Source organism: Halictus rubicundus, chromosome 12 (genome assembly GCF_050948215.1).
Source record: "Halictus rubicundus isolate RS-2024b chromosome 12, iyHalRubi1_principal, whole genome shotgun sequence".
NCBI lineage: Eukaryota > Metazoa > Arthropoda > Insecta > Hymenoptera > Halictidae > Halictus > Halictus rubicundus.
In genome coordinates this window covers 5,971,423-5,994,316 of record NC_135160.1, presented here as the reverse complement: position 1 = coordinate 5,994,316, position 22,894 = coordinate 5,971,423, and the positions used below count along the sequence as shown (strand labels likewise).

Sequence of the window (22,894 nt, the reverse complement as noted above, 5' to 3'; positions counted from 1 at the left end):
ATGTGATGTTTGATTAGAAAATATGCGAATTCGTTTCTTCACACGAAATAAATATGTAATCTGAATAATAGGTACAGCCAGAGAGGACATGAACACTGATGAACACACACGACGTTGAGGCCAGTTGAGGCACCGACGAGATATTTAGAAAGACTGCCAGCCCCCGTGTTAAATTGCGAGCCTCAAAGTGGGTCCCAGGTGGGTACATCTGTTTCCTGCTAAAGATGATGTAGGTTCTGTTTCATGCTACAGATGATGTAACAGAAAAAGTGGGAACACCGAAACCCCTGGTGTGAGCACTCTCATATTCTTATATCCTTTCTGTTATCGCTACGTCACGTTCGATTTATCGAACTGTATCGAACGAACGTACATAGTGGGGTGCATGTAAATTTTGAAACCCTTCAATTACAAAGCAAAAAAAACTTGTGAGATAATGCAAGCGTTGTTCGATACGATAATACTTTCAAGGATGCGGTAATTCGTTGACAATTTTATCACCGAATTGAGTATACAAAGATTAACCTAATGACTTGCAAATTCTATTAAACTTGCCTACGTTGTGTACAACAGTTAACATTGTTCGCAATTCACTTTGCCGTTTTGGCTGCATTTTTCAGACGACAGATCGCTTTTATTGTTCTCTTCTCTAATTATTTGTGTAATCCACATAAATAAATAAAATCATAAACGATGGCATTGTCTAGACCGATGGATTTAATTCTTCAGCTTACCAGTGGTTATTTCGAACGTTTGTACACCAATCCAGTAAAAACAAAAGCAATCACCAGGTATATTAATGTTATAAATTTTCATGCAGAGTAGATATCAAGTTAGAAATCATTTACTGAATATGATTACCAAGAGTTCCATTATTTGTAGTTGTATAATTGCGTCGCTAGGAAATTTGATGTCGCAAAAAATCACGGGGGCGAAAGTTATCAATGGGGATAGCTTGCTGGCCTATGGTCTCTTTGGGTAACTTCCATACAATTATAATTTATATTTTCTAATTTATTTACTCCTGATTCTATTGAATAATATCTTATTTTTATAGATTATTCTTTGGAGGCCCGGTCCCACATTATTTTTACAAATACATACATCCTTTTGTGAGGAGCCCTCTTGCACTTTTGTTAATAGAGAGATGTTTGTACACACCATTATATCAAGCTTTAACACTATACATGTTAGCTGTCTTTGAGGTAAAATCTTTCATTCTCTATGCTAATGTTACTGTCCGATTACTTAGCAAATCAATTTGTAAGTTCAATTCTTTTTAGGGCAACACGCACAAAGATGCAGTCAAACAAATGAAGAAGTTGTATTGGCCAGTACTTAACGCAAATTTAAAATATTTGACACTGCTACAGTTTATTAACTTGAAATACGTCCCACCAATGGTACATTCCAATTTCTATTAAATGATTATTTAGACATTGGTACGTTATATACACTAAATTAATTTTTACATTTTAGTTACGTGTGTTGGCTGTAAATTTGATCGGATTCTTCTGGGTTATATATCTTGCACAGAAACGGTCGAGGCAAGGAATGAGGAAGTAATGTATTAAAGTAAGTTTGGTATTTTTGAAGACAGTGTTGGAAGGGACCACATTTATAAAAGGAAATATATTTTGTATGAAAAATAGTATATATAAGTTAATATTAATATATAAAGATATTTGTACTGATTAAATTTGGATTATTTTATACATCTAATGCCAGAACTACCAGAGGAGTCAAAATGATCCATAGCGAATCATTCATTTAACATTTACTGAAAGAATAAAGTAATAAATTAAACGCTGAATACATATTAGGGGGAAAATAACTCGGTTGTTTCAAGCTTTTTGATTTAATCACACAACAACAATACAGAGTATATTACAGATATAATCAGAATTTTTTCCATTTCAACGATGGTAACATTCGATGACTGTAAATTATGAATAATAATAAATAGTAAGTCAACAGCCATGGTGGGCAGGTTTCAACAAATTTTTGTTGCAATTTTTCATGCAATGGGATTGATGCTCGAATTTTCCTCCTACTCAGTGATAAGTATGCATTTATGTTTCAGTATTCCTTTTATTTTAGATATGCATCGATTCAAGGTCAACATTGCAACACCATAGCAATTGACGACTTCGTTTTAATAAAACTGACTCAGTCATTATGCGAGAGCTAGGTTCTATGTAGTTTTCCCTTTCTAATTATAAACAACGTAGACTTTCCAAATATGACTTTTAACCCTATACATACATTCTCAAGACTTAACTTCGAATAATCAAGACTAATTATGTCTAATTATGTCTTTTTGTATGCTGCCTCGCCTTATAGCCAAGAAAAAAAAACCTTCTGACTAGTATTTAGGTAAAATCGAGTATTGCAAGTAAAGGAAAGTTTAAAAGTTCAACATCAGTTTTACGCCTTTTTTTGTTGTCGTTAAAGTCGACGAATGACTAGAAAATGATAATATCGTTAAATAAATAAATAAATTACGAAATAAATAAGTGTATAAATAAATATGTAATAATCTTGGACGTCGCGATATAAAGAATGGAAAGTATAAATATGAGCAAAGTACTAAGCATCGTTATGCACATTAATATCTATGTACAAAAGGAACAGGTTGTAGAACATTGCACTAAAATTTCCGTAGCTAATCCCTCGAGAAACTGATCGATTAAAAAGAATGTTAGTGCTCTTTTTTTTCTTCTCACCATTAATGGAATGTCTAGAAATTCGACTAGCTGATGTTTGTATAACAAACAATTACATGATTAAATAATCACGTGCACATGGAACTATTGGAGTAGTCTTAAATGAGTAGCTACCGAATCATCATAATAATAGTAATAGTAATAATAATAATAATAATAATAATAATAATAATAATAATAATACTAATACTAATGTGAGATCTGAAAAAGCTGCAATTAACACAGTTAATGGCGCGCAGTTAATCGTCATTGTCATCTTATTGCTTAAGTACTCAGGTGGATGTAAGTTTGTAAAGAACATCATCACGCGAAGAGACTTTTAAAAAAACTCAACGATCGCATGGACAACGTAAGGACCACCGGGTAATAATAATATCCTTTCGCAAAAAACGACCGTATGAAAAAACGTTCGTCGCCAGTTATTAGTAAAATATCCTCTTTGGTTTCTCTTGTACAGATGACGATTAGAAATCCAATTGTAAATCCATAAAATCAAAAAGGAACGATGAATTGACACTAAAATCTGACTTCGTTTTCCTGGTGTCCTGGAGAGAGTGAGAAAAAGAGAGAGAGAATGCCTAACAGTTTTAATCGGTGAAACGTCCGATATTAATTTCTACGCGAAACAAGACCTGTAGAAATTTAGTTTTAGTTAGCCGACAAGAAAAGTGTCTATTCCCGAATGATACATGTACTAATACTGAAACTAACAGGTGAACCACCATCGATGAGTATTACTTTTAGTCATGAGATCAGAGGTGTAAATGCGTATTAATATTTTATACAGACTTAAAAGATCATGCACCAAACTCAGAACCGCCGTTTACCGGCGCGCCCCTACCCGCATCCCATTTAAAATCATGCTTCCTACCGCAGGTGAACAGAGTTTCGATTCGTGGACATGACTCTCGGAGCGATGCAGAACTTTTTTTTAGAAAAAGCATCAGAGAATCTTGGTGATCCGCACCATTCCAAATCCGACACGTGAGAGGAACGTCGAATGTCTTTTTTACTCTTTCTTTTTTTTTAAGGATCCGCTGCGACCGCTTCAACGCGTGTACGATGGACTCCGACTCGGGGAACAACTTGATCGGTGACTCGGACTTGACCAATTACTATGTCTGCTGCTATCTGAGCTACTCGGTGAAGAAGGTGGTGTCGGAGTAGGTCGGTGATATGGAATTGGTCGCTTCCTGGCACTAAAATTAGTCGACGTCAATATTCTGGCAACTCGAGAACAACATTTGTTAGAAATTCAATTCGCTCAGACAAACGCGATTTGTTAGTCGTCAGAGAGCACTTTTCAGCGAGTCCACTGTTTCACAAATTTCAACTTTTTCTTCGCTTTCTCAACACTGAGCAAATATTCTGTAAATTTGTTTAATTCTCATGCGTGGAAGCAAGTTTTAAAATTTGAAGACGTCTTGTGCTTTAACAGTAATAATTCGACTGTGGATCTTGAGGAAAAATAAAGTGTTTCAACAAATTCATAGAATATTAACTCGAAGTGATAGTTGAACAGTGTCATTGATACCGCTAGTTGTCACTATCATACTAACATCAGAATAGAAGCGTGCTAAATAAACCATGCTATGGACCGACATGCAAAATAAAAAATGGTGTCACTTACCTTGTCTTATCAATGCAGGCAGTGGTGAAAAAACGATTCGCAAATATTACAACAAAAAGAAACGTCGAACTAAAGAACCAGGCTTGCTTGGTAGCAGTAAATACATTTTATTTGTGAAACTGACATTAAAATAAAATAGGACTTCTACTGTAAACGCTTAATTTACAATAATTTATACGGGGAGAATACACGCATGCTACGGCTACTTTAATGTCGGTAATTCGATAAGCATATTTGATACAAATAAAAAGAAACGAAGGGGAGGTAGGGGAAAAAGAAATCATACAAACGTGAGTGTACTCGAAATAAAATCTGTATATGTGTGTGTCTCAATGCGTTAGAGTAAGTATAGTTATACTCTGTGAAAAGGAAATAATACCGGGCTTCCCTAATTATACTGATTACGTTTTACAGATGGAACGTGTTTGCAACGTTCGTGTGAAGTTACACTGATAGAGTTTATAATATATAATCATAGAATCGACGAGATATTTTTTAATAAAACAACACATAATCGGTTCATTCATTGATTAGCCTAATGCTCGCATCAGCAGGTGAACTGCTTCGCCTTGTACATGCATATCTGCTACTCGTGTTTATACGGAAAAAAAAAATCGAAATTCGATATGCGTCTGTATTTAAACTACGTGTGTGAACTGTAGGAAAGTAATAGAAACATCTGTGCGAAGCCGTAACTTTATCTTCTATGCCTGTCCCTTGATCTGTCCCTGTAGGACAACATAAAATGCCATTAGATTAAACAATCAGATTAATACAAATCGGGTTTCATAATTGTATCGGTAATCGTCCGACGTCTTTTACGGGATCACGTGAAAAAAGAAAACGACACAGCGACAACCGATGAGAGAAATCAAATCAAAAATGCAAAAATAAAAAGGGAGGGAAAACCGAAATAGATTGATAGAGAGATATGTACGTGTCTACGACCGATGCAGTGGATTTACAAAATTTGCCATGGTGTGTTGGAAAAATTAGCTGGCTACGACATCGAGGCTACCGATCAGGCTACCTACCTTGTGATTCGACGCCTGTCTAAGAAACTGGGAGAACCGTGGCGTCGAGGTATAGACGGGGATCGAGATCTGCTGGAAGCTGAAGAGCTTGACGTCGAACGAGAGGATCTACTGGACACGCTACTGGATGATCTTGATGAACTAGAAAAACTCCTACGACTGTGCCTTGAACTAAAACAGAAACAAATCATCTCGAAACAAGTCCACATAAGAAATCATCCCACGCAGAGCTGGATAAAATTTTGAAGGAAAAATATTTCAAATACTATTAAAACACTAGACCTAGTAAAAAATATATAAAAGTGGGAAGCTTGAATTTACTTAAACTTTGGACGATTTTCATTGTAATGTTTGTTTATGGCGTGCGATGAAAAAAAGGATGACTTGAAAATTAAGGTGAAGCACCCGATCTCTACCGATACACTCTGTACATTTAATATTTTCAGAAATAATATGTGATCGTTACGAATAAATAAGATATTTCAAATAAAATTCTCACTATTTTAAGAATCCTTCAAATAAAATACCATTTTATAAACTTTTTCTAACAAATGAGATATTTTGTCTTCAAAAGCGCATGTACGATTTCAGATAAAATAGGCTATTTACTATTTACTATTTGAGATAATATTTTACCCAGCTCTGATCTTACGCTTCAGCATTTAATTGAATATCACCTTAAAGAAGACCTTGAACTGCTCCTGCTGCGACTTCTTTTTTCCTTATCCCGTGATATCCTGGACAGTGACCTTGACCTGCTCCTCGATTTCTTCGACAACGATCTACTCCTGGATTTCTTCGACAGTGACCTGCTGCGAGATTTCTTGGACAACGACCTGCTCCTCGACTTCTTCGACAAGGAGCGACTCCTGGACCTTTTCGACAACGACCTTGTTCTGCTCCTGGACCTGGACTTCTCCGGCGAATGAGAGGGAGACTTTTTGGAGCGCGATGGCGACCTGGACGCTGAGTGCTTCGACTCCGAGGAAGATCTTGATCTGGTCACCCTCTTCGTCCTTGCCGGAGACTTAGGTGATTTCTTGGACTTTGATGGAGATGTCGGCGACCTGTGTCTCGGGGACGCTGATTTCTTGCTTCGCGATAAAGAACGTGACTTTTTATCCCTCGAGGGTGACCTTGAGTGGCGTCTGGGAGATCTGGAAGACCTTTTCTCCGGGGACACTGATCTCGTGTAGGATCTGGACCGCGACCTGGAGTAAGACTTCTCTCTCGGGGAGTGTTTCCTGGAAACTGGTGAGTTCTTCTTGGAGGTGGTCGGAGAAGCAGATCGTTTCGCCTTGGTCGCAATTGTTGGTATAGGAGGCGGAGACTCGCTGGGAGAACGCAGCTTCATAGGAGCTTCTTTGTGAGAAACTGGTGGCGAGTGCGAGGACGATTTGCTTTCTGACGAGTTCTTCCTCAACAGAACCGGGGAGTTCTTCTTAGCAACAGTTGGAGACTTGGGACGATGATTCGTCTTGGTAGCCAGACTCGGCGAGGTAGAGTTTATCTTGTTCACAGCTTGCGGCAACGGAGGAGGAGACTCACTGGGCGATCGTATCTTTATAGCTGCTTCTTCTCGGGTGAGCGGTAACGCTGGCGAAGGTGACCTGCTGGATACCGGTGATTGGATTGCAGGTAGATGCGGGATGGGCGACTTTGACTTAGATTTCTCCCGCACCGGGCCGACAACAATGTTTTGTACCATTTTAGGTGGGTCGTTCGGTAGAGCGATATCGAGCACACTGTCCTCTTTCTTCTCTATCTTTATCTTCACGGGGCTGATCACTTTCTTCCCTATTGATTCCCTAGCTTTAGCTGCTAGTCCACTTTGCAGACGCTTTAAGGTGTGCAATTCCTTTAACCGTTCCTCGTCTTCGGGCTTCGGCTCGTCATCAGCCATGTCGGTTTCATCCTCGCTGGAGGAGCGTAGCCTCACTCTCGGTGTTATAGTCCTTATCTTTCTGGTCTTGGAGGTCGATCGAGACTTTCGCTTGGTATCGTTGGTCTTCTTCTGATCCCGCTTCTTCTTGTCCTCCAGGATATGCTTGTATCGTTCTGGGTTCTTTCTTACAGGGGAGTAGCTCAAAGTGGACCGTCTGGATCTGCTCCTGGTCCTGCTACGGCTTCTGCGGCGTTCTCTAGACCTATCCCGTCTGTCCCTCTGTCTTCTCGGGGATCTTGACCTTCTTCTCGAGTCGGATCTCCTGCGTCTAGGAAGAGGTGACGGTCTGCGCCGAGATCCATAACGATCGTATCTCGATCGACTCCTGCTTCTGGATACCGAGTATCTGTTATATCTTCTAGGCGACCTCGATACTCTCCTCCGTCTAGGCGAGGGACTCACTCGCCGCGACCTTGAATATCTCCTAGGAGACCTTCCTCTTTCGACTCTGCTCCTCGACGGTGATCTATGACGCCTCGGTGGCGGACTCTTGTGTGCAACCGGTGACTTCTCCTTCTTCTCCGGAACGATCTTTTTCACTGGAGAATCTTTCTTTTTCGGAGGCGGAGTCTCGTTTCGACCCTTTTCCTGCTTTTTCGGCGATCGGTTCAATCGGAGCTCTTTCGTTGTGGTCTCTGGCTCGTCATTCTTTGATTTTTCTACGACTTTGTCATGTTTCATGGACTTTTTGGGTCTCTCTGGGGAGCTGGAAGTATCAAAGTCTGATTTTAGATTTTATAAAAATGAATATCCAATACAGTGTCGTGCCTAATTAAAGGTTTCCTAAATTTTCGTTCAAAAATTGCCCACGCTCAGTGTTGTAACTTCATGGAAAAACGTCAATTTTTTAACGAAAATTTAGCGGTCCTTTGAATTTACGCGCTAGTGTGTATTAACTGTGTTGTTGCATATTTAAAATTCATTTACCTGTCGGACGAGCTCTCAGATGACTGATGCTTCCTCTTGACAGCTGCTTTTTTCTTCTAAAAGAAAAACAGTACGGATTACTAAATTAAACAAGGTTGGATAGTGAACATCAATCATGCATATGTATTTGTAGGATAAAAAAAGATGTTGCAAATGTTCAAAAATTCTTCCTGGAGTCTGCTCATTCGCTCTAACACATGTAGCGTGTGTAAATTTGTAATGTACGTCCAATCGAAAGTCTCTATCGCGAATGGTTGCTGAACAAAATAAAGTAATTAACGAGAACGGAGAAGAGATCACAGGCTAACCATGTGAGCGTCTTAACGTATTACACTAATTTATTCGCATTGTACCTATGCCAAAGAACAAGCAGTCTCCCGTTAAGTAACTCTCTCGTAAATGTGATGGTGCTTGACACAAAACGAGTGAAAGGCAACAACAATCGCAAGTTTGTACGAATATAAATCACAAATTATTATTACATTGAGTAGCGGCATATCTGGTACTCACTCAGGGAATATATCCTGTCAAATGGCGCTGATAATTACAAACAATACTGAGATTTACACTTTTGAAATAATGACTGTTAACTTGAAATCAGATAAAAATCTTTACAGAAACAAGCAATGAATCATGCTTATTCAAAGATAGGCAGCAACACAAAATCTCTGATAATTCCAATGTTAATTGACAAACTAATCAATGGGGGAGGGAGGAAAAATGAACGCAAAGTAGATGTCGCATGCTCCTGCTTCACGTGCTAAGGTATATATATGGAGATATATATATAGTTATAAATATGTATATGTATGTATAGAAATAGACAAGAAGATATAAATTTGATATCTATGTCCTTCCCATTGTTTTTCCTACCTCATGCTTTTCTTTTGCCTCCGCCTTGGACTTCTTCTTCTTCTTTTTCTTTTTCTTCTTTGACTCAGTTTCTGACGAACTGTGGAATACAATTACACCGTGTTAGAAAATGAATGTTATTAGGGGTGTCAGAGTTAAGCGAGACACCCTGTAGAACCATTTAGTTTATAAAATTTCTGTTATGCTGGCATTGTTACCTGCTATCATCTGAAGCATCGCTGGACTCGCTATCAGAGGAACTAGCCTCAGCCTTCTTGTGTTTCTTCTCCTTTTTCTTCTTCTTCGACTTTTCTTTTTTCTTGCTGGCCTTTGGAGATTCCGACCTAGGGAACGCCATCGACATTATTCCAAGTGTTTCACCGTATGCGGTGTCTAGTTTATATTTGTCTTTTTTTTTTGTTTTGCTTTGTTTATTATAATATTTATATTTTAATTCTTGCAGTGGGCGTCTTCCTGTCGACAAGTGCATACCTTGTGCTGACAATAAAGAAAGCTGTAGTACAATGTATCCGTGTGTGAAACAAATACTTTATTCTAATGATACAAGCTACCTGCTTTCAATGAGTTCGATCAAAAGTAAACGAACAAACGGTTTGAAAGTAATTCAGAGAACGTGTTACTCGGACGGAAGAACACGCATCGGACTGAACTATTTCAGCGTCTGGATCAGGATTCATAAGTTCAAAAGTAGATAACTAACTTACACGTACATGTATATGTATAGGAAATGCAGTGTGTGGTCATTTCAAATATTCAGATCTGTATATATATGTGTATATATATATGTATGTATATATATACACACATATATAAACAAATAAGAAACAAAAGTAATTTTTTTCTTTTTTTCTTTCACTGCAATCTCAAGTGAATTAAGTAATAGAAAAAAATAATGTATATATATGTGTAAATATATATAAAAAAGTACAACGATACATATACAGGTGAAACTCACAAGATTGGGCTATAGCTAACAAACCGACTACATAATTGTTTCTTTGGAAGATCTGGTTTTTCATAGCCGCTTAACACGTTCTTGGAAACCAGCCGATCAGGGCACATATGCAAAACCACATCTTTCAAATAGTCACAAAAGACAAGTATACAAAATATGAGGAGTATTGATATAATATGGGATTAGCATTACCTTGATAACCATCGATAGGGACGGACTTGTCAGAAAAAAATAGAGAGATGACATTAACAACAAGCTTTATCGATAACAACAACAAAGATAGAAATGCATGATTTACGCATCAGATTGTTATGTTATTTGTTCAAAAAATCCCGCGTTTGATATCTTGTACATGTTTCAAGTAAATGTTTGCCTATTTGCAACGGTGCGGACCAGCATTGTTCTACTCGGAGCAACGAAAACGTATCACTGACGTGTTCACAGTAAACCACGGTACAGCAAACATTTACCTCTAATTGCGCCTAAGAGAGACAATACCTAAAAAACGTTAAGGCAACGGACGGACTCGATTGGATTGGTCTTTTTTTCTCATTTTAGATTGCTTTCGAGAGAGTGTTTTCATTTTTCTTATTTCTGTTTTGATCTTTTATTTGTTTCTTTTTTTTTATAGTAGACGCGACGACCACACTTACCTACTGAGCCTACTGGGTAGGCACTCAGTCCTCCTCAGTTCTGTTTGAAACAGAGAAAGGTGTATGGGACATGAAATAGTAGGTGAGTCATGAGTCAGTATCTGACAAGAGGTGTGTAGTAAGCAAATGAACGAGTGTGGACTTGCGGTAAATGAATAATTAATTCGGGGGGAGGAAAGGAACTACTACAGGGGGATGCTTGTTCGGTCTTGGAGCCTGGATTCTTGTACACCTTCAACTGTATCCCACCGTTAACAATACCGATTAGCACAATCCATTCGCTATGGTACACGTATTACACCATTGTACTATAATATAACATTCTATCGTGATACTATCATACTATAGTCTGCTGTAGTGTAACACGACGGTACTACTGCTACGCTATAGTACACAGCATACGCACAGTGCACTGCCAAGCTTGTTACAGTCTGAATGTGTGCCAAATTCCAATACGAAAGGCTCGACAGTTATTCCGAAAAAAATTGCTAAAAATTCGCCCTTGAAAATAAGATTACCCCTTCTTCAATGATTACAAAAGAACAGACAACAACCCAATGCCGACCTAAAATAAAGGCTAGACTCGTTGTCACAAGGAAAGGGGTTGACTACCTCGCAGCTGTTTCACTGTAACACACTCAGCTGTACGTCCCACAGTATTATACAATACATATCATAGTACAATGCAGTGATACGACTACTATAGAGTGCGACAATCGTCTCCGAATAGTAACCAGCAGCACCGAGAATCCAGCCTCCACTGACCCGTGCACCATTACGTTGTCTTTTACCTTTCCTTCTTGTGCTTCTTCCCCTTTTTCTTCTTGCTAGTGCTACCGGAGCGTTTTCTCTTCTTCTTCTCCGGGGCAGACGTGGTGTCCGGCGCCGGGCTCGGAGTTCTCACCAGTTCGTACACTTTGCTCGCAGCAGCTCTCGCCTCGGCCTCTCGCGCGTGTCTCTCCGGATCTAGGCTACTTCCCTCCACGAAGAACTCCGATATACCGAATGCTTCCCGTAGCTTCGCATTTTTCTCTTGCTGCGCCTCGGCAATCTGATGTGTCTCGCGAACACTGAAACAACGGTTACTTGTCAGCCCTCTTGGATCACGCAGTTACAACAGCTACATTCTAGATCGGCCGGGCGTTTCATCATCCCCCGAGACAAATTCATTGACACAGCACAAAAGCGTTGGAATTGCACGAGGCATTGTGGGCGGAACAATACAGGGCCACTTCAGAGTCGGCTAGGTGCAAAGAGCGGCACTCTTGGCGGCCTCGGCTCATGGACACTCTGAACTGTATTTGTTCCGTCCACAAAGGCGCAAAAGTTACAGGCGAGTGAAGAACCAACTAATGAGGATTCATCTGTTCGTAATATACCGTAGCAAAACACTTCAGGATCGAGAAGAGGTAAAAAGTTGAGAATTGAAAGTAGAAAATAACTTTAAAATTAACCCTCTTCGCTCTACAAAAAGAATATTTCCATTCTGTATGATGTTGAAAGAGGACGAAAGCACCCAAAAGAAGGGGATGAAAATCGAATGTAGATTTAATACAAGATCACTGTGTTTCTTCCACCCACGATACAGCCAAGGGCACGGATCCAGGAAATCAAACGAAGCACTCGGATGAAATAAATACAATATGTGTCGAAGATAAATAAATACACAGGAGGTGGCGGCGCAGCATGACCCATTTCGAAGTAGATTCTATGGTCTCGGGAGTAGAACGGAGTGTCGTACCGCGTCGAGATTTTCACAGTCATCGTCTCGCGAAACGGAATCCACTGGGGTCCCGGGGATCGCAGGCGGTTTCGCGAGTACGTTCCTATCCGAGGGTGTCGGAGGGTGTCGAAGCCGGGTCCCGTGGTCGCGACGAAGCTCCAGGCGTCCGGACAATGCGGCAAACCAGTGACATAACACGTCGTAGAGAGAGGACTATGCGAGGCGAAATATCGTGGCGGCCCCTGTTCTTCCCCGCGAGTGAAAACCAGCGGGCAGGCCGGGGGTCGGCCGAGCCACCCCTACGCCAACGCTCGAGCGCCGATCAATACAATCCAGCTGTTCTCTTTTCTGGTATATCCCTTTCGCGCCACTCGCCCGCTACACGCTCAAATTCAGGAGGCAACCGCTCTCTGCACGAGTCACCCTCTTCCACCAACACACCCCCTCCCTCCCCTCCCTGCGCACCCGGGTCAACGGGGAAAAAAAATTTTTTTTTCCTTTTTTCACCCTTTAACACACACCCTCCGCACCGCCATTGTCATTGCAGGATCGATCCCATTTTTCTATTTTTCAATCACCTTTAGATCGCTTATCTGATGAGCGTTCCTTGCCTAGCATCCCCCGGAGCTTTTCATCCCCCCCGATCCATATAGTTCGATACCGGGATGGACATCGAGTTCGTATGGGCTGATATTCGGTTCAGATTTTATGGTAGGTTCTAGCGGAGTATTGGTTTTTAATTTGAGAGCGAGTTGCAGAGTGGGTGGCCAAAGGGATGCTGTTTTTTTGAGTGGGTTCGGAGAATTGTGCAGAGGCTGCATCTTGAGATTAGGAACGTTGTTCTGATGATGGACTTTGTCCGAGCCCTATTTTTGGATTCCTTATTATAACTCTTTTAATTTAATGTATCCGTTGCGCGAGGGTTAATTCCTTGTTAATGTATAATATATCCTGTAGCTGTACGCCAGAGAAAACTCGAAAGTAGGGTATTTCAAAAAATTACTTCTACATAATCCTCAATTTCTAAAGCATTTCAAATCCCCAGTGTCAAGGTTGAAAAGCATGTTTAGCCTACACTTCACCCTAACGCTAACTTTTTCCATTTTTGACGCGTTCCCACCGCTAATTTCCGCCAGCCGTTTCAGTTTTCGTTTCTCCCGGTTGACGGGGAGGAAAAAAAGTTTACAAACTGCGGTTAATTGGCGAGATTACGGCGTGCGAAAGGGTAACGGTTGTTCACGCGTAAATGTTTCTCTTTTGCGGGGGATTGGCCAGTCAATGGGGGGAGAAGGGGGGTGACTCACCCCCGTTGCGCGTTGTGTTCGGCACGCAGAGGAGGACTGTTTGCCTTTTTAATCCCCTGTGTGTCTTTCTCGCGGATCGATCACGAATTTTCGCTTTTTTTAAACGAAGTACACGTGTACTCGCGGTGCCCGGAGCAATTACACGGGAGGCTTTCCGTGCTATCGCAAATTGGATCGGTGGAAATCTTCTATGGTATCCTCCTCGACGTGTCCGAGAGTCACGATCCGACAAGATAGAATAGAATACAATTTGTCCGTGAAGCAAATTTACCCGCGAGGGAAAACGGTAAGCGAGGCTGTCCGGCAAACAAGCTAGAAACAGATACATGTGAGATCATTCCCTTGATTGCTATACGAGTGCGAGCCGCGGACCGTATCAGATATCCTGCCAGGACAAGTGGAAAGGATAATCTGCGGCCAGAGAAATCCAATTCCCCCTGTCGCCCTTCTAATGCGCAGAATTTGCCCGGGTTTCGTCAATGAAGCCGATCAACGTTTCCGTTTTGCGACGTTGGTTGAATTATTCGGGGATTAGTCGCTGCCTTTTAATCAATCAGAGGGTTGATCATCGAGCCATGTGCTATGATCAATTTTAGTGAGAACATTTCGTCGATTAGACTGCGGCTTTTATGCGTTTATAACAAAACCGGTTCACTAAAATTCATTAGAAAATTATCAAAGACTGAAAGAAGTTTTTATTCGATTCTAATTCCTCGCAATTGATGCGGGAAGAAATTTTATTTTGCACAAGAGAAGAAAGAAAAATTTCACAAAAAGAAAAGAAATGCTTTGAAGTCGACTTTCAAGCTATCGAAGCGGTAAATATAAATTTGTATAAACAGCAATGTATTAGGACAGTGCAAAAGTTTGTGCCCCATTCCTTGTTGTATTTTAATACGAAATCGGGCGCGTACTTTTGAAAATATAAGTACCTGATATAAGTTTAGATTTATTCATAATTTATCTAATTCGTTAAGGAAACGTTTGGGAAGCAATCAAGTATTTGCGAAGCACGATACGTTTTTCAAAGAGGATGAGAGGTTGAGAATGGGACCGAAAAGCAATCGAAAGAGATTCACCTAACAACGGAGCGCATGTTGCTTCGCCGTCCGGCGAGCAGATGAAGTTGTATGCGCTGGCAACAGCAACAGTGCTGTCGCATCTGCAGCTGTGCACGTTTCTTTCCGTTCGCCGCTTGCAGTTTACGTTTCCGGGACCGTTTCATGACTTTCTGCCGATCCAGGAAGAAGTTTCCACGCCAGAGAGTTTCGAAGAACGCGCGGCCGTCGGCTGGACCGCGTCCACGCGCTGGTTTCAGCGGAGATGGGACTGTCACGGACATGGTCATTCCTTGGTCTTCAACTTCCGGTTGAAAATAATTCATCCACCCTTCAGGTGACAGTTCAATTCAATCTTATTCCTCAATCGTATTTTTCTTCTTCCTACAACTTGGATGCAATTTTGATCTCTTCAGCTAAAAGAGAAGAACTCTTTGATCCTCAGCTTCCGGTTGAAAATGACTCTTCCTCTTCTCACGGTACGATCTAATTTAATTTTCCTTTCCTTACAACTCGTACTTCACTGATGAATCAGTTCTCGTGTGATCTCTTTGATTAAAATAGAAACGAGTTGTTTTTCGATCTTCAACTTCCGGTCGAAAATAAATATCCCTCTTTGCGGTGCGATTTAATTAAATTTTCCTCGTTTCCTTTCCTGGCAGCTTATTTTAAAATGATAAATCAACGTATATGTAATCTCTTTGAAACAGGGAAGAGAATCGCTCTTGAGTCTTCAACTTCCGGTTCGAAAAGTTCCCTCTTCCTCAAAGTACTGATTCGATTAAAAAAGAATACATGAATCTTCAGCTTACAAATATTATTCCTCGCAGCGTTATCTCCGACGGTAAATAGACGTTTACAAAATGTCTTCGCTTAAAAAGAAGACGAGAGTTATCCAAAGACTCAACGAACCTCCTTCCTCGCAATCGCACGGACAAAATCCTCGATCAGCGATGTCGCTTTATGTTCTCAGAATCCCCGAGATTTCTCCGTTCTCATGAGCCGAGCATGCCAACAAATTTTCCGGTATCGGACGCCGATAAACTTCGTTTCGTTCAGCATCCAATTTGTCGGTGGCTGCAGAGAGGGGGAGGAAGGGGTGTTGGGAGGCTCGGGGCAATCTCCGGGTCTGAATAATTAACCCCCGAGTAATTAGTCGGGCATTAAGCGCGATCGGCTGCTAATTTACGCTAAGGAGCTCTGCCGGTCGGTGCGACGGTGTGCAAGCAGCTTCCGACGCGGCTTAATCCCTTCTCGAGGGTGGCTTTGATAGTTTAGGGGCGAGGAAGTGGGGGAGGGTAGGTCGGTTGGTTGGTTTGCGGGGGTGGCTGCTGGAGGCTCGAGGCGAAGGTAATGGCTTCCTCTCCCGATTACGACAGCCCCTTGTGTTCAGAATTTCTGTTGTTCCAACGCGAGAACAATCATCCGGCAAGAGATGATGAAAACGTCGCTTCTGCCCCTCGTCTCTCCTCTCCTCTCCTCTCTGTAACCGTGTGCTCGCGTGTCTTCTCGCGGGCCAAAAGAAAGGGTCTCGATTGTTTCTCCTCGGAAAGTAATCAACGCCGAGACACACGGCCAGGCTCTCTCTTAAATCACCCCCCGCGGCCCGTTAGCCTCGCTTGGAATCGTTCCATGCAGCGGGACACTCGATAAATCTCAACGTTTATACTCTCATCTATTTCAACACCGCTTCTGTATATAGATTTATATATGTATATATATATATATATATATATATATTTGTACGTATATCTCTCAATATCTCGTGTAAGAATATAGGAAGAATATATCGGTCTTACTCTAACTTAGCCAGACTAAGGAAGACTTCGGATCAGAGGCACACTATATCGTCGTATGCGAAGCAACGATGCTTCGATAATCCTTAACGATTACTATGTATCGTCGGTCGCGGTCGGCCGACACCTGGAGACACATGGATTTTTCTATGGAAGAGTGGATCCCTTGCGAGTCGCCCTTTCTCTATTGATCGATCACGGACACGTGGGCTACCTGCAGAATCTTTTCGGAGCTATCGTTCTCTCTGACGCAAAACTCTTTCGTTATATTTTCTTCTCTTCTCCTCTGTTATTTCTCGAGCCCGCAACGTGTCGCAGTCGTGTTGCTTGATGCTCGGCGAGATCCTCTGGAATCTTATAACTGGGTACTGCTTACAGAACTACACTTATTACAAACCCGGGTACTTAACACTTAGAGGCGACGAGAGTAGCGATTACTTATATGATTAGAGACTAATATCGAAGAACTACGCGCTAGTGGAAGACTTTTGTGATTTTGTTTGGCTTTACGAGCGTATCACGAGATCGTTACATGTTCCCTTGTTCCTTCGTCCGATCCGACGTCCCTTCTACACGGGGATATCGAGATTATTCTCGTTGGAGACCCGTGCACCCGACGAGAGCCGACGACGCGCAGCGTCGCAACGCCGGTCCATCCTCGCACTGAGGCGGAAAAGTCGAGTGAGATGCTGGAATAAACTCACCCTCGGCCCCGCGCCGCCTCTCTGTTTCGCTTTCCGTGCCACCCCCCGTTGCGGCTCCGCTCGCCCCACCCCCCTCCTTTTCGTGGGTGGCGCCGGCGCCATGGGGTACGTCGATATCGGCCACGCAACACCCCTGAAAAGCCCGTCTCCGCCCTCCAATAATATTGGGCTTACTGGGAAACGGAGTTTTCACGGGGGTGCCTCGGAATTCCTACCCTCCACGTGCCCGATATAGAACGGCTTTTTTTATAACAAGTTCTAGCCACCCCTTAACGTCCTCTACCCTTATCTCTCGGTCTCGTGTCACCTAGGGTGCATGTAGAAAATAATTCAATCGCGTGCCTCCCTCTCAGATGCAAAAAACCGCGTTTCCCCTATAGCGTCGCACTACTGCCCACCACCCCCTAGTCAGGCGGCTAATCGCGAATCTGCAGAGAGTTAACGGCCAATGAATGGAAGCTGAGATATCTATTGGTGTTCTGGAATGGGTCGGCGTGAGCACCGAGTCGTGCGACCTTATGGGGAGAAGAATGTGTCTCTTACTTTTAACACTTGAATAGTTTGTTTCAGTATTCTATAAGCAGAGCTTTTTTGCATAGAGTGATTAATAAATTGCAGATTTTGTATATTTAAGCAAAGACGAAAGCTTGTTATTAAAATTACTAATAGAGCCGCAGTCTAGTAATTGCATAAAATTTCTAAAGATTATTCTTTACTTTAAGTATATAATCCATTAACAGGCTTAAGGAAGTCTATTAACAAGCTTTCAGCGAGTTTGCTGTACCTGAAAGAAGCTTAACAATACCCCCTTAAGTAATAGCCTAATGAGAAGTTGTTGAATCATATTACTGAACAACAATTTACAGTAGTACCTCCTTTCTGATTATCGACGAGTAGAAGCTCGGTTACGAGTGGAAGCTATATGCCGATAAACGAAGTTCTACTGTAAGAAAAAGAGTATTGATACTAGAACTACCGTACACGTCGATCCCTTTAAAATATTCCTTTTACAATTAATAAAATTGTAAAGATCTTGCTAATTTTTAAAGACCTGTTAGGCAACTGGCAATGAACAAAGTATTCAATTAACGAGGATATTTCTTTTTTAGTTGCGTTAAGAAGCGAAGGGTTGAGACGCTTTTATCCTTGAGTCGCCCTGCAAACAGCTGGAGCTTCCCTTTCATAAGAGATCTCAGCCTTTCGAAAGGAAAGCTTGGAGGCACACAAGATATAGATGCTGGCCTTCTATCATCTAGGTGCTATATATAGACACTATGCTGGATTACTAGAGGTGCCACCAGAAATAATTCTTCTTCGTGTTTTCTAACTCGCGCTTGCACATGCAATTGGATTATGTAATTCCTAGCATTCTCTGTATTTTACACTGTACAATTTTAACGAGTCTTAATTCCCCGTGTTTTTCTTTTTTCATTTTAATATTGTAAAAGGCACAAGCACGAAAGTGTGAAATTAAAGAAGCAGATAAAATGTATAATACTTACTTTACACGGCCAAATTCGTCTCTGGGTACCGGCGGTTTGGCTTCACTTCCCATTAACATAGATCTGTATGACTCTACTTTCTTTTTTACTTCCTCAGTTGTAAAACTACAAAACATAAAACTTCGGGTGAATAACTGTTCTAGCATCGGTGGTACTATAAGCTGCAGAAGCAATATATTGGGTTAGGAGAATACATTGAAGCCAATGGTAAGCTAAATCCAATTGGAGTTTGGAATCCCATTTGGTATTGGGTTCAAGGGATCAATGTAGCTTCATATTCGCTATGCATAATCTTCATAGAGAAAAATGATTATTGCATATTGGAAAGATTCTATAGTAATGGCAATTACAATTTGATAATTATATTTGCTTACCCTTGCTCCTCCAGTATGTCAGCCAACTCTGCGCATTTGACTTCAACCTTCCGTTTCCTAACATGATCAAGAATTTCTTTGTTGGGTTGTTTGTTTAGCTGGTCTAATTTCCCTTCGTCAGACTTGTAGGTAACCTTCTCTTTCGTTTTGCGTACAATCGCCCAATTTCTTTGGACATGTCCATTTGTACCTGAACCACGCGGTGTCTGTAGTCCAATACCATTGTACATCTTGTATCACACCTGCAAGAACACTGTCAAATCTCGTTAGTAAGGTACTTATACAGCACTATGGTTTGTTTAAGATACAAATACACTGGCAAGTAACTTGCAACATTTTCTTGTAAAAGCAACTTGCAGAAGCATGTACACTCATTCGCAAATATGCTAAATATATTGTTTCCCTCTGTGAGAGCAACTATCACAAGTGAGTTCAACTTGCTGGCTGCTTTCTCAGAGACGTTTCCACATGTTGCGAGAGTCGTTCTCGCAAAAAATATCACAAATCACTTGCTTTTGTATTCGCATGTTTACTAAGTGTGATTAGCAGCTGATGGGGACCATACCAGTTCAAACTTCATAGAAACATACTACACAAGGTGTCCCACAATTTTTCACAAAAATAAAACAATAATATCACATATCGAAAGACCCATAGGCTTAAAATTCTTGTTACTTACAGAACACCCCAATAAAGTATCTAAAATTGTAAGAACGACGAAATTCTTTACTTTAGAACGATGAAAGTCATTTATGAACGAATCGACAACGGATGACAGTAAGCGCACAACAGCCGTTGCGGTTACGTTCAAAAACTTGACTAAAGATCGTGCTTATCGGGATCGAGAACGAGATCAACAAGATCTCGTCTCGCGCCGAGCATCGAATCTCCGTTAAATCACGAACGAATCGATCGGGAATATGACGTGATTGAACTAATAACTCCGGAGGGAGCGGGAAGGTAGGTTAGAATAGACTGCACGCAAATCAATTATCGATCCGGCGAATGCTGCGCAAATATTTCGTCGTGCCGATCTCGCGTAAACGTGCAATGTTACCTTGGCATCAGTGTCAACGGCGGAGACCTCGCTTTGCCATCCACGGGATTGTCGATCTCGAGTCTTGTCTTCGGATCGGATTGATCGATGAAAAAAACACAAGTGCGACTAGTGCGACCGCGATTTCCGTGGCGTCACCGTTTCACGCGACAGCCCCGCGACGTAGTGCGGTGGCGCTACTATTTCGCCTAAGCGTAGGACAGAGAGGAAATGAGAGTGCTATCACTCCCGGGAATTCGGTATCCACGCTATAGTGCTGCCTCCTAGTCTTGTTTTTAGCCTGGATCAGATCCCATATCGTTCTTTGCATGAACACAGATGCGTACAGACGTTTGTCTTATGGCCAACATTTGATGGGCTTTTTTGCCTGGGCGTTTTGGGGCTCAAAGAGCCCCAATACCACTTCGGTTTTGCGCCTAATGTTACCGATATTTGATGAATTTATATAATTTCAAATAGATCACAAAAATGAAATGGGTTCTGTAACATGCTAAAGTTGATGTAGGTTCTGTTCAATGCTAAAGTTGATGTATGTAGTAAACGGGCGTGAGCACTTTCATTTCCTCTCTGCGTAGGACGAGGGAATCGCATTTACGCGTTTCGTAATCTGTTTGCGCGGCAATCGTTTTATTTCATTTCCCAACATTCGAACGCATAAATTATTTCGAACTTTATACAGCCGACGCGCACAATAACCGCAGCTTTGTTCCGAACGGATTAAGAAAAAAATTGTTCCCCGCGAAGGATTGCACCTGATTGCACCATTGATTACATCAATTTGTGTAAATTATAGTGCGCAATCACGACTCGTGTTCGAACGGGCGCGCGAGACGCTAGCAGAAAACATTGAACTTGTCACACCGAAACGCACGTGGTGCCACATAATGTAACCAAAAACTGTATCCTTACGTATATAGATTATAACTGATGAGTGGTATGCGTTTGTGAATTTTTGTAAGTAGTCGTTTAGCTTGCAGCGATAATGGAAGTCAGCGTGGGAGATGTAGCTATGCCTGGCGATGTTATGAAGGATATTGCAACAATTAATAAGAAGGAGACAATTATTTTAGGGCCTGGTCTTCGCCGCGAATTTGACACGGTTTTCGCGTATAAGGCGGGAATATTGAAGAAAACGAATCCGGCCGTATATTATGTAGATAGTTATCAGAAACGGTAATGTCAATTCATTTTTTAAATAATTTCCAGAACTTGTTTATATTCATAATATTATACCTCTTTTGATGATTAACTTTAAATAAATTTCCTTTTTCCACAGTTTCTATTTAACACTATACAAATCGTTTATGAATTTTTAGCTTTTTTTTTATAACAAACATGCATATCTACAATCTCAATAATCGTAAATTAAAAATATTAGAACCTATCACTTTGACGAGTCTCATAAACCTAGTGTTAACAAAACAGCCAAATGATTAGTTACTAATTATATCTTCTTTTTAAGGTACATACCAAATCGTGGAGAAAATGTAGTGGGTATAGTTGTGCAGAAGGGTGGTGATATTTTTAAAGTGGATATTGGGGCCAGTGAACAGGCATCTCTTTCGTATCTTGCTTTCGAAGGTGCCACCAAGAAAAACCGTCCTGATCTTCAAGTCGGGGACCTTGTCTTTGCGAAACTTGTAATTGCCAGCAAGGATATGGAGCCAGAACTTGTATGCGTAGATTCTCATGGCAAAGAAAAGAAGTTGGGTGTTCTGAGTTCCGATGGCATGCTTTTTACATGTTCATTGAGTCTCATCAGGAAGATATTGAATCCTAATTCTTTGTTGTTTAATACATTGGCACGTAGTCAGGCATTTGAGGTAGCTGCTGGAATGAACGGTAGAGTATGGGTGAAAGCAAGGACTATTCGGGAAACGATAGCTGTAGCCAATGCTATTTTAGCTGCAGAGTATGCTACTCCGAAAAACATAAAGAAAATATGCGTAAATATTGAGAAAACTTTGCTGCTAACACAGTCGGGTAACGATGAAGAGATGCAATAAAAAAAGGAAATAACAGCCATCTGTTATGAATGATTATTTATTGTACCAATATTATTAATGATTTTTATAAATAAATCTGTATGATTTCTTATATGAAATGCGGTGATTATAGTGACAACCATTCTGACAACCATCGTGATAAAAATGTAGAATTAGAACTACATGTAGTACGTATAGTATCATTAAGTATATTGGTCTTGTACACTGCTATAGTGACGTAATGAAAAGAATCAGCAAATTTCTACGAAAATAAAGATATATACTTAAGTTCTGGTACTACTTGTATTTCTCATTCGGATTGCAGTTTGATAAGAACATTTGAGATGAGGAAAACAAATTAACAAATGATCAGAATGAATAACGGTATTCCTTTATAAGAGTGAGAGTACACAAGTCACTCTTCTGAAAATGTTTTAAAGCATTGTTGCTATCAGCGTATAGATGTAATTGTAAAGTGAATAAAATGATTTTTCTGATATGTAACTAATGTCTTTATCTGTAGTGTGAAAGCTATACTCTAACTAATGGTAGTATCAGATATTCAAGCACAACCTTGACTTTCTTTATTTTTTCCCACAAAAATATTTAAACAACTCTTAAATCAAGCATTATTACACATTTTTTCCA

The 22,894-nt window shown here is 40.9% G+C and overlaps 3 protein-coding genes across 11 annotated transcripts; 2 read left to right on the top strand and 1 right to left on the bottom strand.

Annotated features, from left to right (window-relative positions):
• Positions 1 to 350: 350 nt before the first annotated feature.
• On the top strand, positions 351 to 3,898 carry LOC143359935 (peroxisomal membrane protein 2). Of its 4 annotated transcripts, none has more exons than XM_076798339.1 (6): positions 351 to 791; positions 883 to 978; positions 1,058 to 1,205; positions 1,284 to 1,403; positions 1,480 to 1,575; positions 3,758 to 3,898. In XM_076798339.1, exons 1-5 carry the CDS (start codon positions 694 to 696, stop codon positions 1,564 to 1,566), a joined length of 549 nt encoding a protein of 182 aa, XP_076654454.1. In that variant the 5' UTR covers positions 351 to 693; the 3' UTR covers positions 1,567 to 1,575; positions 3,758 to 3,898. The 4 variants fall into 4 exon arrangements, with proteins under 4 accessions (XP_076654454.1, XP_076654453.1, XP_076654452.1 ...); XM_076798338.1 differs by lacking the exon at positions 3,758 to 3,898 and adding an exon at positions 2,101 to 2,241; XM_076798337.1 differs by lacking the exon at positions 3,758 to 3,898 and adding an exon at positions 2,084 to 2,241.
• On the bottom strand, positions 3,678 to 20,510 carry Srrm234 (Serine-arginine repetitive matrix 2/3/4). 6 transcript variants are annotated; one of them, XM_076798317.1, is made up of 10 exons: positions 20,262 to 20,510; positions 19,205 to 19,457; positions 18,831 to 18,935; positions 11,535 to 11,813; positions 9,333 to 9,458; positions 9,136 to 9,214; positions 8,263 to 8,318; positions 6,068 to 8,041; positions 5,391 to 5,561; positions 3,678 to 3,925 (listed from the first exon to the last, which is right to left on the bottom strand). In XM_076798317.1, exons 2-10 carry the CDS (start codon positions 19,432 to 19,434, stop codon positions 3,775 to 3,777), a joined length of 3,171 nt encoding a protein of 1,056 aa, XP_076654432.1. In that variant the 5' UTR covers positions 19,435 to 19,457; positions 20,262 to 20,510; the 3' UTR covers positions 3,678 to 3,774. The 6 variants fall into 6 exon arrangements, with proteins under 6 accessions (XP_076654432.1, XP_076654431.1, XP_076654434.1 ...); XM_076798316.1 differs by having other exon boundaries at positions 19,205 to 19,446; positions 20,262 to 20,507; XM_076798319.1 differs by lacking the exon at positions 20,262 to 20,510 and adding an exon at positions 19,884 to 20,149 and having other exon boundaries at positions 19,205 to 19,446.
• Positions 20,511 to 20,812: 302 nt separating this feature from the next.
• Rrp40 (exosome complex component Rrp40) lies at positions 20,813 to 22,750 on the top strand. Its single transcript, XM_076798335.1, has 2 exons — positions 20,813 to 21,434; positions 21,724 to 22,750. The coding sequence occupies exons 1-2, from the start codon at positions 21,244 to 21,246 to the stop codon at positions 22,265 to 22,267; spliced, it is 735 nt and encodes a 244-aa protein (XP_076654450.1). The 5' UTR covers positions 20,813 to 21,243; the 3' UTR covers positions 22,268 to 22,750.
• The last annotated feature ends 144 nt before the right edge of the window (positions 22,751 to 22,894 follow it).